The 13,306-nt window shown below is 33.2% G+C and overlaps 1 protein-coding gene across 1 annotated transcript; it reads right to left on the bottom strand.

Moving 5' to 3' along the window:
• Positions 1-4,919: 4,919 nt before the first annotated feature.
• LOC107912798 (histone H1) lies at positions 4,920-6,053 on the bottom strand. The gene is made up of 2 exons (XM_016841130.2): positions 5,659-6,053; positions 4,920-5,570 (listed from the first exon to the last, which is right to left on the bottom strand). Exons 1-2 carry the CDS (start codon positions 5,818-5,820, stop codon positions 5,175-5,177), a joined length of 558 nt encoding a protein of 185 aa, XP_016696619.1. The 5' UTR covers positions 5,821-6,053; the 3' UTR covers positions 4,920-5,174.
• Positions 6,054-13,306: the final 7,253 nt, after the last annotated feature.

Genomic DNA, 13,306 nt, shown 5'->3' with positions numbered 1-13,306 from the left:
ACTTAGTCGAGCATACATACAACATTTGAACTAAATTTGAGCATTTATCAAACATTAGGACCTCATAACAAAATTTCCCAAAACAGTTACATAGGTATCGATACTAAATCTAAGGTATCAATATTTATTCTTAGTGATATTGATACCACATGGAAAACCGATACCAAAATAGCTCATTATTTTCCACATGAAACCAAACTTATCGAAAAATATCAGTACCCTTCTCAAGGTATTGATAAATTCCCCTCGAGTATCGATACTCGGGCCATGGTATCGATACCAATTTCGTATTCTGACTCTCTGCACTTTCATAAATACAAAGGTATCATTTTTTTAAACCTATATATCGATACCCCTGCTTCTAATTACAAAAATTCAGCATGTATGAGCACTTAAATCGTTCAAACTTAATTCTTAAACATCATATTTCATTCATTTATTCAAATAAGCATCGAAACAACTAAAACAATAATCCAAAATACCGTGTCCAAATCCAAATGCTTCTATACATATTTAACACGCAAAAAATTAATCAAAATTATACTCAACAAAACCAATATAAACGTCTATCTCATTGCCTTAACTTATATACTCAAGAATAATTAATAACACATATTATAACGACAAAAGTATAGCTTGGATCAACCCCTCGACTGCCACACCGCTTACACCATCACTAAGTATCTACAATGATAAAGATGGAGTGGGTGAGCTTTACAAGCTCAGTGAATGCTTAGAGCAACCACTTGTGCAAACAAGTCAACTAACAACATCAAGGCAACATATAGCATATTGTTTGACACATGTGACTTACATACAATTTCATAAATATACCCATAATCATGCATTTAATCACAGGTACCACATATAAGTACAAATTATGATAGATTGGCTCTTGAGAAGATGAAACATAAAGTTAACTTAGTTACCACACATCGGATACATGGATCTCCACCACACCACACACACATAGACTCATTGAGTCAATTATATCCTATAAGTGAAGCATATAGCTAACGCTCTTCAACACACCACACATACATATCCCGGTGAATGGAGTTTGGCTCACATTCCCTTATCTCTCCAATTTCTATCCCTGGGCCTCAGCGCCCCAATATCGCAACACATGTAAATGAGTACTCATAAACCTATGGCATGCCAACTATATCCAATGGTCTCATTAAATCACAAGTCCAAAATATCTATAATAAAAACACATAATTACGTATTGACTTTTCTGCACATTTTCATTGCACATACACATTCATATCACTTCATATCACATTTATATTTATAAGTCCACAATCTCAATTTCTACAACATACATACAACCCATACTATCACAAATGTGAGAACACTTACACTCAAAATTTAGAGTAGGGATTCAGGCTACTTCTAAATTCCCAAATACACAGTGATTTACTTGCGAGTGATTATTCCAAAACACTCGCAAAATTGCAAGCTTTTGTTGAAAGTCGAAAGCTTAGGTAAGTTTTTCCTTGCCTTTATCTCTACTCATTGAAGGTCCTACTGACTTCGACGCTTCAACAAGGCAAACCATACAAATATACCATCAACCAAATAATCAACTCATTAAAACAATCACAAGCATAGGTCTCAACGACCTTAGCTTTTAACCGAAACTTTTAACATAAAAACTTTAGATTCAAATATCTCGACCTACACTTAATATTTTAGCACGAAACAAATTTTGTTCACCTGCATGTTCATCTATAACTAATTCTCAACCTTTAAACTACTTAAAATCACATGTTTTAAGGTATCGAAATACTTCGACAAGTTTTAGCCTTTAGAACAAGAATTCATTAAAACTCAAGAATTTCTTCATGAAACTTCAAATATCTTTAGAAAGCTTCTAATTATGTTAAAACGAGTTGAAAAACACTTTAAATTAAGTTTTTATCCATAAACCCGAAAACCACCATTAATGACCATAATTTTGACTTTTACCTAAATCATGTGTTTTACAAGCTAATAATTTGATTTAAATAACTAAATAACATTTAAAACTAACAGGAAGATGATTAGTTACCTTGAATATAGAAAAACGGTGATTTTGACACAACCCGAAAAATCCTCGTTTTGGTGAAGATGAAGAAGATGATGTAGTTTTTAGGTGTTTTAATTGGTTTTAATAGAGGTTTAGGGTTCAAGGGTAATGAAAATCAAAGAGATTTAAAAATCAAAGTTTAAAATCAATTAGAAGAGCAAGAGGAGAGCAAAAAGAGGCACAAGTAAAAAGAAGAGAAAACTTTAACCTGAAAGCAAACTGGAATTGGGGTTTATTGGGTTGATTTTAAAATTATGTTCTATTTGCTTCATAAAGATTCCCAGTTTTAACACCTTTACGAATCAGTCCTATTTATTAAATTGAAGACATTTAAAACTCGTTTTCAGGAATTGAATTAATTTTATGAAAACCACTGTCAAAAAAGTTATCGATTACGAAACTTATGAAATTTTGAACTCATCTAGGCCAAAATTCCTAAAATAGCCCTAACACTCTTAAGCCCAATTTTGGAGTGTGACAAACTATCAAATGTTATGGATTATGCCATGAATGAATTTTTTATATTCTTGAAGTTTAATGGTAGATTATTAAGCTTGGTTGTTAGATAGGACTATTTTGTAAAGTAGTTTTAGTAAGTTTAATGTTTAAGGACTAAAATGTTAAAGTGATAAAATTATAAGGACTTGATGTGAAATAACAGCAAGTATGGACTGTAGTGGAGTGTTATACTATTCGGCTAAAATTAATTTTAGTTAAAATTAGTTAAATTGCAAGTTTTGAGCTTAAGGACTAAATTGCATAAAAGTATAATATTAGGGGCAATTTCGTAAAAATGTGTAAAAGGACTAAGTTGCATGAAATGAGTTAATATTACTGTTGGAATTACTTAATTGAATGAAATTATTATTCTAGATCAAGAATGGGTTAAAAATTATTATTCTAAATCAAGAATGGGTTGAAAATTGAGCCATGGAGAAATTGTTGAATAGTCCCTGTACATTTTTCATCGTTGCAGTTTAGCTAGGTAAGTTCGTTTGATTTAATTTTAATACATTTTTAAACGTATTATATGAACTTAATTGTATAATGTTGGATTATATTTATGCATGTAATTGAAAATGGAAATAATGAATTGATATGATATCGGTCACTGATTGAGATATGCTGAGCCAGTGAATGTTTGGTTGTTGATTTAATACTTGCATATGGAATATGAGATAGTGAGATATTCACATATTGTTCTATGATGGAATGCTCTGAACCGATGAACGTAGGATAGAGTACGATTGGCATGTCAATAGGTTATTATGCGCGCGATACGGGATTGATCTGAGTAGTGAAGATGATTTCTGTATATTCTTTGTTCACTGGATATCCCGAGGTCTTGCATTTGTTGCGGACTATCATGTTATATTACAGTGTTATCTGGTGTGATGGTTGGTACTGGCTATTATGAGCATTTGGTGTGCTAGATGGTATAGCTCTTATAAGCATCTGGTGTGTTGGATGGTTAAACATGTACTCGCATCCATTTATCGTTCATCGGGATATGTTTATTGATCTCTAAAAATTATTAACATATGGAACTGATTAGTACTATACTTACATGTTGTGAGCTGTGATTGACAAGATTTCTGTGAATAACTTTATTGACAGGAACTCTGTTTAGTAATCTTGTTATTTGATTTATTGGGTGTATTCGGTAAGCTTTATCATTTTAATCGACGAACTTACTAAGCTATATGAAAACTTACTCGTGTCATTGTTCCGTTTCCTTGTAGATACTGTTTGCTGAAGTCGGAGATCGGATCAACTCGAAGAATCACACTATCTGAAGTTCTTTAGTAGATTATGAATTCGACTTGGCTTATATGACATGTAATAGGGGTTATTGGTTATGTTTATAATGTTTCATAACAATATGTATGATAATTGTTATGTGATGTTGTGGATTGAGAACTTCTTATGGTATGCTTGTTAAACTCTAAATTGAGCATGAGTCTGAAATATGAAATGATAAGTGTCATGATAAAATAGGGTATAGTGAGATTGAAAAAGGTTAATTGGTGTTTATAATAAGTCTTGTGAATGGTAGCTAGGGCGGTGGAAGGATAAATGTTTATATTGTGATATTGACCACCAAAACAAATATTACAATATAAATTTAAGCAAACAATATAATTAATTTTTAAGCTCAAAATATTTAAAAACATTTCAAGCATAAACACAACAAAATCCGCAAGTAATTAAACATTGAAATCCAAAATTAACAAATAAAAATCACATAAATAAAATTAACAACTAATTAAAGATATAAATATATATTACTTAAGCTAGAATTGACGCAATAATCCAATTAAGATAATAGAACCCGATTTTTACAAATATTTTTTATCAATCAAAATCCGATTTCAACATTAAAATAAAAAAGAAAAATCATATTAAATCTAATATCTAAATGAATAAAAAACCATCCCAACGTTACTTTCTTGGTAAAAAAAATAAAAGTCAAATTAAAATTTTGAGTTTTACACCTCAAGATTGTAAAAGAAATTGGATTATTGAAAAAGACCCTAAACCACTCAAACATACCTGTTGTAATAAATTAGTCAATTCTCTTTGTAATTGATCTTTTTTACCATATTCATAACATTGTTAATTTAATATGAGACAGTGACCTTCAGTTTTTTTTTTTAATAAGATAACATCCGTGTTTCGAAACAATAAAAAGAGACCTGATCAAACAGAATCCAAGCCCACTAATAGTCCACCATGTCAGCCCCATCACCATCTCCACTGTATTCCTATTCCCCCCATTTAACCCCAAAACAGAGACTATCCCATCCATCGGTTGTCACGTTATTCAATCAGAGTATCAATCATCACATATAGAATTTTTTGGTCATGGTATTTCTCCATTATCAACTGCCATTTCAACACAGTTATACGGGGATTCACAACAGTCTGGCCATTCTACGTTATTCATACATACCAAAAAAGTCACTTCTCCATTGCAGATCAAAAGATCAAACAACCACCCCCACTATTTCCTTAACACAAGCACCGAACTAACAACCATGTATTCACAAAGATAAGTTACTGATTACATATAAAACCTAAAGTGGCCTCCTACACATTTGTTCTAAGCAGCGGCCTTCTTGGCCTTTTTAGCCGCAGGTGACTTGATAGATTTAGGCTGCTTCGCCTTTGCTGGAGTTGATTTCTTCTTGGCCCCGACTCTCTTTGTTGGCTTCTTTGTAGCCTCAGCTTTCTTCGGCTTCGAAGCTGGCTTAGCTTTCTTCTCTGTCTTAGCTTTTGTAACAGGGGCTTTCTCTTTTTTGCCGGCTTCGGAGAGCTTGTAAGAGGCCTTGATCTTTATCAGCTTGCCTCTGGCAGCTGAGTTTTTAAGCTGAAGACCTAAGATTTTCCTGAAATTCGCTGGAAGCACCGCCTTGTGCTTCTCTTCCATGTATTTGGCTATAGCGTACGGACTTGAACCACTCTTCTCTTTCAAAGCCAAAAGCGCCTCCTTGATCATCTGCACAACACTCCACCCTTAATTTAACTAACCAAAAAAAAAAATTAAAACCCACACAAACGATGTTAAACAATAAAAAAGTGAGTACCTGAAAATAAGGAGGACGTGCTGTGGATTTGGGTTGTTTAGGCTTTTTCTCCTTTGGAGCTTTGGGTCTCTTCTCCTTCACAGGCTTTTCCGCCGGCTTTGGCTCCTCTGCTGCCGCCGGCTGCTGCTCAGTGACTGGAACTTCAGGTTCAGCGGTGGCCATTAATGATCACAGTGACAAAGATTTTAACAGTTACAAGGGAAGAGTCTAGAGAAAAAACGGTTTTGCTTTCATATGCCCGTATAAATGACAGGAAGGAGAATTTATAGCGAGGTCGGGATCTGTGTCAAAAGACAGTGGCGTTCTAGGATTGGTTTATCAAGAGACCTGGGGATTGCCAACGTGGAATAAGAATCATCGAGGCGTACACGTGGAATGAAATCGAAGCGTTTATATAGTCGGCTATTTATAGTGCCTAAAAGGGAATAAGATGTTTGCTGCCGCTTTGGGATTGGGTGTGAAAGCAAGGCCAGGTTTTGGTTTTGTTTTTGGTTACTCCTGATAGGGTGTGTTTTCTGAGTGATTTTTATAGCTTTTGTTAATGGGGATTACCACTGATTTTTTACATGAAAATTTAGCCAGATTAAAGCTAATAGAGAGGTTATTACAATGTGATTTAAAGGAAGTGAAATGGATAGAATTTAAGGGTAATTTGAAGCTGCTGAAGACAAACAGTTCACGTCTCCATTCTTCCTTAAGGAAATTAAACTTTTAGTAGCGTTTTTAGTGGCATTTGGACTAAAAATGCCGTAAAAGTTATACATTAGTGGCGCTAAATGTTAGAGCTATAGCTGTGTTTTTATTATAAATGCCGCAAAAGGAAGCAATAGCGGCGTTTGGACCAAAAACGTCGCAAATATGTATTAAAATTTTACAAAATGGTACCGTTTTTAGCGGCGTTTGGACTAAAACGCTGCAAATTTTTATTAAAGTTGACTTAAATGGCATTGTTTTGTTAGCCTCAAAATTCCTTTAGTTTTTCCCCAAATCAGATTTTCCTGAAATCCCTAAGTTATTTTTCCCAAATCCCTTTATTTCTTATCCAATTTCCCCTAACTGATCGAAATCCCTAACTATTCTCCCCAAATCCCCTCCTTTTTGTCATCTTTCAAATCCTAACCCTTTTCTCTTCTGTATAAATTCTTCACCAGCAACAGCAACAAAAAATTACTCATCGCCATTCTCTTCGCCGAAACCAAAAAAATTCAAGTAAGTTTTCATTTCATTCTATTTTTATATCTTTTTTTAAATTCATTCTATTTTTTTTTTGTAATGGCCCAAATTTAAGGTTATCGGAACAGTGGTTTCGGGACCACAAATCCGATGAGGAAAAATTTATTTTTATTATATTTCTATGGCCTACAATTTCACGAAAATATTTCGTGAAAATTTTGTTCAAAAATTTTGACGTTTGGGCACTCAATTTAGTCAAAAGTACTAAATTGTAAAAAGTGCAAAAGTTGAGTTCTATATGTTAGAGGTGTCCAATTGTTATGAAATTTTAAATTGGATGTCTTTATATGATAATTAGACCATTGGTTAAGTTGGTGGACAAAAATGAACATGGTTAGGCATGTTTCCAAAGTTTTTCATTAAGGGCATTTTAGTCATTTAGTTATTAAAATGAATTAAAAACAAAATTAAAAGTCAATTTTTGATCATCTTCTTCATTAGGCCGAATGTAGCAAGGAGAGAAGCCATAGTTAGTGTTTTCAAGCTTTCAAGCTCCATAGTAAGTGATCCCAAGCCTCGTTTTTAATGTTCTTTACGTTTTTGATATCCCGGTAGCTTAATTTAGCTTATTCTAGTAATAATTTAACCTAGGGTTTATATTTGAAAAAATACCCATAGGTGAAAAGTGTTTATTTTGATGTTTTATGATGGAATATGAAGCTATAAATTATGTTAAATAACTTTTGCTAGCCGATTTTAAGCGAAAACGAGTAAGTTGACATAATCGGTAAAAACCCCTAATGTACATAAGTGTTAGAGTGATAATTTGATATTGTCATAGAAAAGAAAAATGTTCAGCATGTTATATAACATAGGAATATGAGATGAAGTTTAATTTCCGAACTTTGGGCAAAAGCGTAATTATGTAAAAGTTTAGGGGCAAAATTGTATTTTTCAAAAGTTAGAGTCGAGGGCTATTTTGATAAATGTGGGTATTAAATGAGTTAAATTTGCTATTTTAGATCAAGAAGAACGAAACTCGAGGTTAGACAAAAGAAATAATAAAGTTGAAGGCTAAGTTGGTGAATTTGGCTATATTTTGTACCGAGGTAAGTTTACGGTAAATAAATATAATATTTTAATAATTATTATTAATAATGTTATTTTCCAGCAATTATGCATTTCTTTTATGAATTTATTTAATGTTGACTCAAGTATGAGATGACAGAGAATCGGTGTTAAAAAGCCTCGTTGAAACATGAGGAATGTATCGATACAAATGTCATGACATTTGGGTAAAGAGATCTCATGTAAGACCATGCCTGGGACATGGCGTTGGCACCGAGATGAGAGGTCCCATGTAAGACCATGTCTAGGACATGGTGTTGGCACCGAGATGAGAGGTCCCCCGTAAGACCATGTTTGGGACATGGCATGGGCATCGATATGAGAACATCCCATGTAAGACAATGTCTGGGACATGTCTTTGGCATGTTATTATCAGAAAAGACCCAAGTATCCTTATTATTCCAACGTGGCTCAACGGGCTAGTAAACGAATCATGTTAATGAAAGTTCATTTAAAAGCATAAATGGCAAGCTCAGATGAGTTATAAGAGTTAAGAACTTACTATATTATCAATTGATACTCAATGTTTCAGCAAGAGAAGAATAAGTTACGATCATGAGTTAAACTAAGTAAATCAGCAAGAGAACGAGAATGAGATTAAATAAAGAGTAAACTAGAGATCTTGAAATTTGAGTTTAATTATTTGTGTTAAATGTTGTTATTTATTTGTTAGTAAACTTACTAAGCTTATGCTTACTTATTTTATTTTTCTTTCTCTTATAGTATTGTAAAGCTACTTCGGGAACTTAAAGACGTCGGAGATCGTCCGCACTATCAACGACAACAACTCGGTATTTTATGATGAACCATGTTTGGGTTATGGCATGTATAGGGACTTAGTTATTTTGAATGTTTGTATTTATGATTTTGCTAAAGAATGATATGTAAGTATTTGATGATGAATGGTTGTTAAAATGGCTAAGTATGAAGGTGTTTGTTGTTACAAATGTTTAGGTGATAAATCATGCATAGAAATCATGAAAGAGTAAAATTTGCAAAGAAATAGATTTCAAGCAGCAACAGTGACGTGATTTTGAAAAATCACCTAGGATAGTATAAAATGAATTAGAAGGTGAATGATATATATAATTAAATCTTATTGAGTATACTTTCATAGAAAAATAATGGTGTAGCAAAATTAATTTTATATTTTAAGATATGTGAATTTTAGTGAGACAGGGTCAGAACTATTTTTGGAGTCCTCTGTTCTGTGTTTAGAAAATCATTAAAAATTGTAAAAAAATGTTTATAAGTTTTAGTTTATATTTCTAGATTCTTTATTGAGTCTATTTTCTATAGAAACAAGTGAGAACACCATATAAAAATCCTACAATGAGAAAGCTTATTTTTAGTGACAAGAGGTCAGGATAGTCGAGTTGTGAAACAGGGGAGACTTTAACTAATAAACTGTACTAATTGGCTGAACCAAAAATTCTGAAAATTTTATGGTAAGAATACATATTAGTCTAGTTTCAGGAAAAATTTATGGATTTAAATTTTGAATTTCTTAGCTCGAGTTATAACTAAATTAGTAACTGCTGCGCAAGTGGACAGCTTTGTTGTAAATAGTGAAATTAATTTCAAAAGTAAAATTTTATACCCCAAATTTTTAAGTTAAGTAAAGTAATGACTCGAGCTCGACTCTGGAAACGGTCTCGGGTAAGGGGTGTTACATTTTTAGTTAAGTAACTTTTTGTTTGAGCCTAATTTTTGGCTAAAAATTCTTCGCCTCTTTCTCTTCACTACCGCTTCAAAAGGTAAAATATTCTATTTTTTTCCCTTAATCGTTTAACTTTATTTTTGTTCATTAAAACTTTTTCCTTTCAGTTACATGTCATTTTCTCCCTTTTCTCTTCCATATTTCTCAAATTAGGGTTTATGAAATTAGTATGACTTTCAATTTTTTTTCGTTATTATATGAATAGTTTCGTCGTTTGTTGATATTCCAGTTAATTAGTGATTAATCTCGAATTTTTTAATATGAACTGTATTGCGATGTAAGCTTAACTTTAAGGTTTCGGTGTTAGCTTCTATAGTTATGAGTTGGATTGCCTTTATAGAAGATTTCAAAAGTATGAAATTTGCTAATTCGAGTTCTTTAGTGTCTGCTTTTGGGGGATTTTCAAGGCTTTTTATATTCCATTTTTGGATAATCAGAGCATGTAGGGCTCTAAGCGGTTGGATCTCATTTTCCAGCTAATTTCATAAAAGGAAATTCGTTTCGAAAGCTAAACACTTTGGATGACATGGCCACTTGAGTCATGCTCTGTATGCATGTCATCATTTGTAATATTTTGTTTTCCTTCTTTAGGCGTGCATTGTGTGCTAGTGGATACACATATCATTTTGAGCTGTATGGTTGTAATGTATACACCAGAAGCTGTTAACTTGTTATCCCCAGCTAAACGAAGAATTGGTATGTATTGAAATGATGATGTCTCAAGTATTTTACTTCTAACACTACACCAAAACAGGCTTTTAGCGGCGCTTTCTGGAAAACGCCGCTAACAATAAGAATTAGCGGTGTTTTTTAAAAAGCACCACAAAAACCTAAGCCCAACGACGCCGTTTTCTGAGCTTTTGGGGATTTAGCGGTGTTTTTGAGAAAGAGTCGCAAAAAACCTAAGCCAAAACGATGCCGTTTTGTGAGCTTTCGGGAATTTAGCAGCGTTTTCAAGGAAGCGCCGCTAATGCTCAGGGCTTTAGCGGCATTTTTGGGAAAGCGCCGCAAAAAACCTAAGCCAAAATGACGCCGTTTTGTGAGCTTTTGGGGATTTAGCGGCGTTTTTGAGAAAGCGCCGCAAATAATCTAAGCCAAAAAGACGCCGTTTTGTGAGCTTTTGGGGATTTAGCGGCATTTTTAAAGAAGCGTCGCTACTGCTCAGGGCTTTAGCAGCGTTTTTGGGAAAGCGCCGGTTTTGTGAGCTTTCGGGGATTTAGCGGCGTTTTTAAGGAAGCGCCGCTAATGCTCAAGGCTTTAGCGACGTTTTTGGGAAAGCGCCGCAAAAAACTTAAGCCGAAAAGACGCTGTTTTTTGAGCTTTTGAGGATTTAGCAGCGTTTTTAAGGAAACGTCGCTAATGCTCAGGGCTTTAGCGGCGTTTTTGGGAAAGCGCCGCAAAAAACCTAAGCCAAAACGACGCCGTTTTGTGAGCTTTCGGGGATTTAGCGGCGTTTTTAAGGAAGTGCCGCTAATGCTCAGGGCTTTAGCGGCGTTTTTAAGAAAGCGCCGCAAAAAACCTAAGCGCTTTCGGGGAAGCACCGCTAATGCTCAGGGATTTAAAATAATTTAAAATATTTGTTAAAAATGGAAAAAATTAAAATACTATTATTTAAAATAATTTTAAAGTTTTTTGGATACATTATTGATTTTTAATTTATATATTAAATAATTTCTTATATAATCGTAAAAGAGATAGTATTAATTTTAAAATATAGAATTAATTATCACTATAGTTAGGGTTTTTGGTTTAGGGTATATGGTTTAGAGTTTAAGGTTTAGGTGTTACCATTTTAAGGTTTATGGATTATGGGTTTAGGGGTTATGGTTTATGGTTTAAAGGCTAAGGTTTAAGGTTTAGAGGCTAAATAATGTTTAGGGGTTAGTAATTAGGGGTTAGAGGTTTAGGATTAGGGATTAGAGGTTAAAAGTTAGTGATTTAGGGTTTAGAGATTCGAGGTCGGGTTAGGGTTCAAGGTTTAGATTAATTAATATTTTTTAATTTATATATTAATTAAGTTCTTATATAATTTTAAAAGAAGGGTTAGGGGTTAAGAGTTAGGGATTCTAGGGTCGGATCAGGGTTTTGGGTTTAGATTAATTAGTTTTTTTAAAAATATATTTTAAAAATTTAATCTAAACCATTTGATATATTTAAATATTAGTTTAAATAGAATTAATAAATAAGTTAAAAAAAGTATTGGTATATATATATGGACGGATATATATTTAGGTACGTATAATTAATTATTTTAGATATATAGGACCAAATTATAAGAAATGAAATAAAAATACAGAAAAAAGACAAAAAAAACCCTAAAATTTATAATTTTATATAATTCTTATAAATATTACTTAAAAATTTTAGAATTATTTATTTAAAACGTGATCGTTTGGCTTAAGTAAATTAATTTTTTGTTGCGTTTTTTACAAAAAAATGTCAAAACTATGCATTAAAGCTTAATAAAACAGCGTCGTTTATGATTAGAACTTTAATTTTTAGTAAACGCCACCAAAAATTATTTTATTTTTAAAAAACGCGCCTTTTTATCCTAATTTTCCCCCGCTGAAACCCCTAATTTTTCCCCTCTTCTTCGCGGTCTATGAGCATTTCGCTTATTCACCCTTTTCAAACTCTTTTCTTTCTCCTCTTCTTTCTTTTTCTCGGATCTTCTTTCTCCCTCTCTCCAAAGTTCTTCGATCCTTTCCGTCTCCAAAGTTCTCCAAAGTTAGCTGCATACGATTAGCAACTTTGTGGAAAGGAGGATTTTGTTTTTGTTTTTCTTCCTTTAATTGCTGATTATTTCTGGGTTTCCAGAATAGATTTAAAATTAGCTCAAGTTGGATATTGCAAGGTTCAGTCGAAGTTTAGTGTTGGAAACTGCAATTATTGACTTAATTTGCTGATTCGATTAGAAACTGCATGTCCAGTGAAACGATTACCAAGTTAATTTTGTCATTATTTTGGGTTGAAGGGTGGGGGAACGAGTTTGTATCTTCTCTCTGTACAAGTCCTGTATCTTAATTGTAAAATTTTTGTTTATGTTTTTAGGTGACATACATGTGCAATATAGTGACTTACTAAGGCTGTTCGAGTATGGGGGTTTTCCTCCTCATGCTAATTACCTATTTCTAGGCGACTATGTTGATCGTGGCAAGCAGAGTTTGGAAACTTTTGGAGATAACCGAGAAGTGGAACATGGTTTGTCTGTAAAATTGCAAGTTCAAAAGTTAATTCTCCAAGCTACATCACATGAAAATTTGTGCCAGAACTATGTTGGGTATGATGCTCTGCTATTTCACTGCTTTCCTTGTTTATATTTGTGGTGCATGTCTGTCTTTATATGTGTTCTAGAATTTTTTTGAAGGGTATATATTGGATTTTTATTTACATAGTAGGATATTAAAATGACAAACAGGAAGGCACCTCAACATATTTTGAGTGTGTTCTTATTCTTCTCTTTTTCTTTTTTAGGTTTGATATTCTGTTCAATCTTTGTCAAGTATCGGGCAAGTCCAGTTGGTGTCCATTAGACTTATTCACATATGATATATAAATTTTATGCTTGCTGTGGATGGGTAGTGCCCATTGATAAAGTTAATGAACTCACTCACTCACTAACTATTC

This window comes from Gossypium hirsutum, chromosome D11 (assembly GCF_007990345.1).
Source record: "Gossypium hirsutum isolate 1008001.06 chromosome D11, Gossypium_hirsutum_v2.1, whole genome shotgun sequence".
Lineage (NCBI taxonomy): Eukaryota > Viridiplantae > Streptophyta > Magnoliopsida > Malvales > Malvaceae > Gossypium > Gossypium hirsutum.
This window is presented reverse-complemented; position numbering and strand designations above follow the sequence as displayed.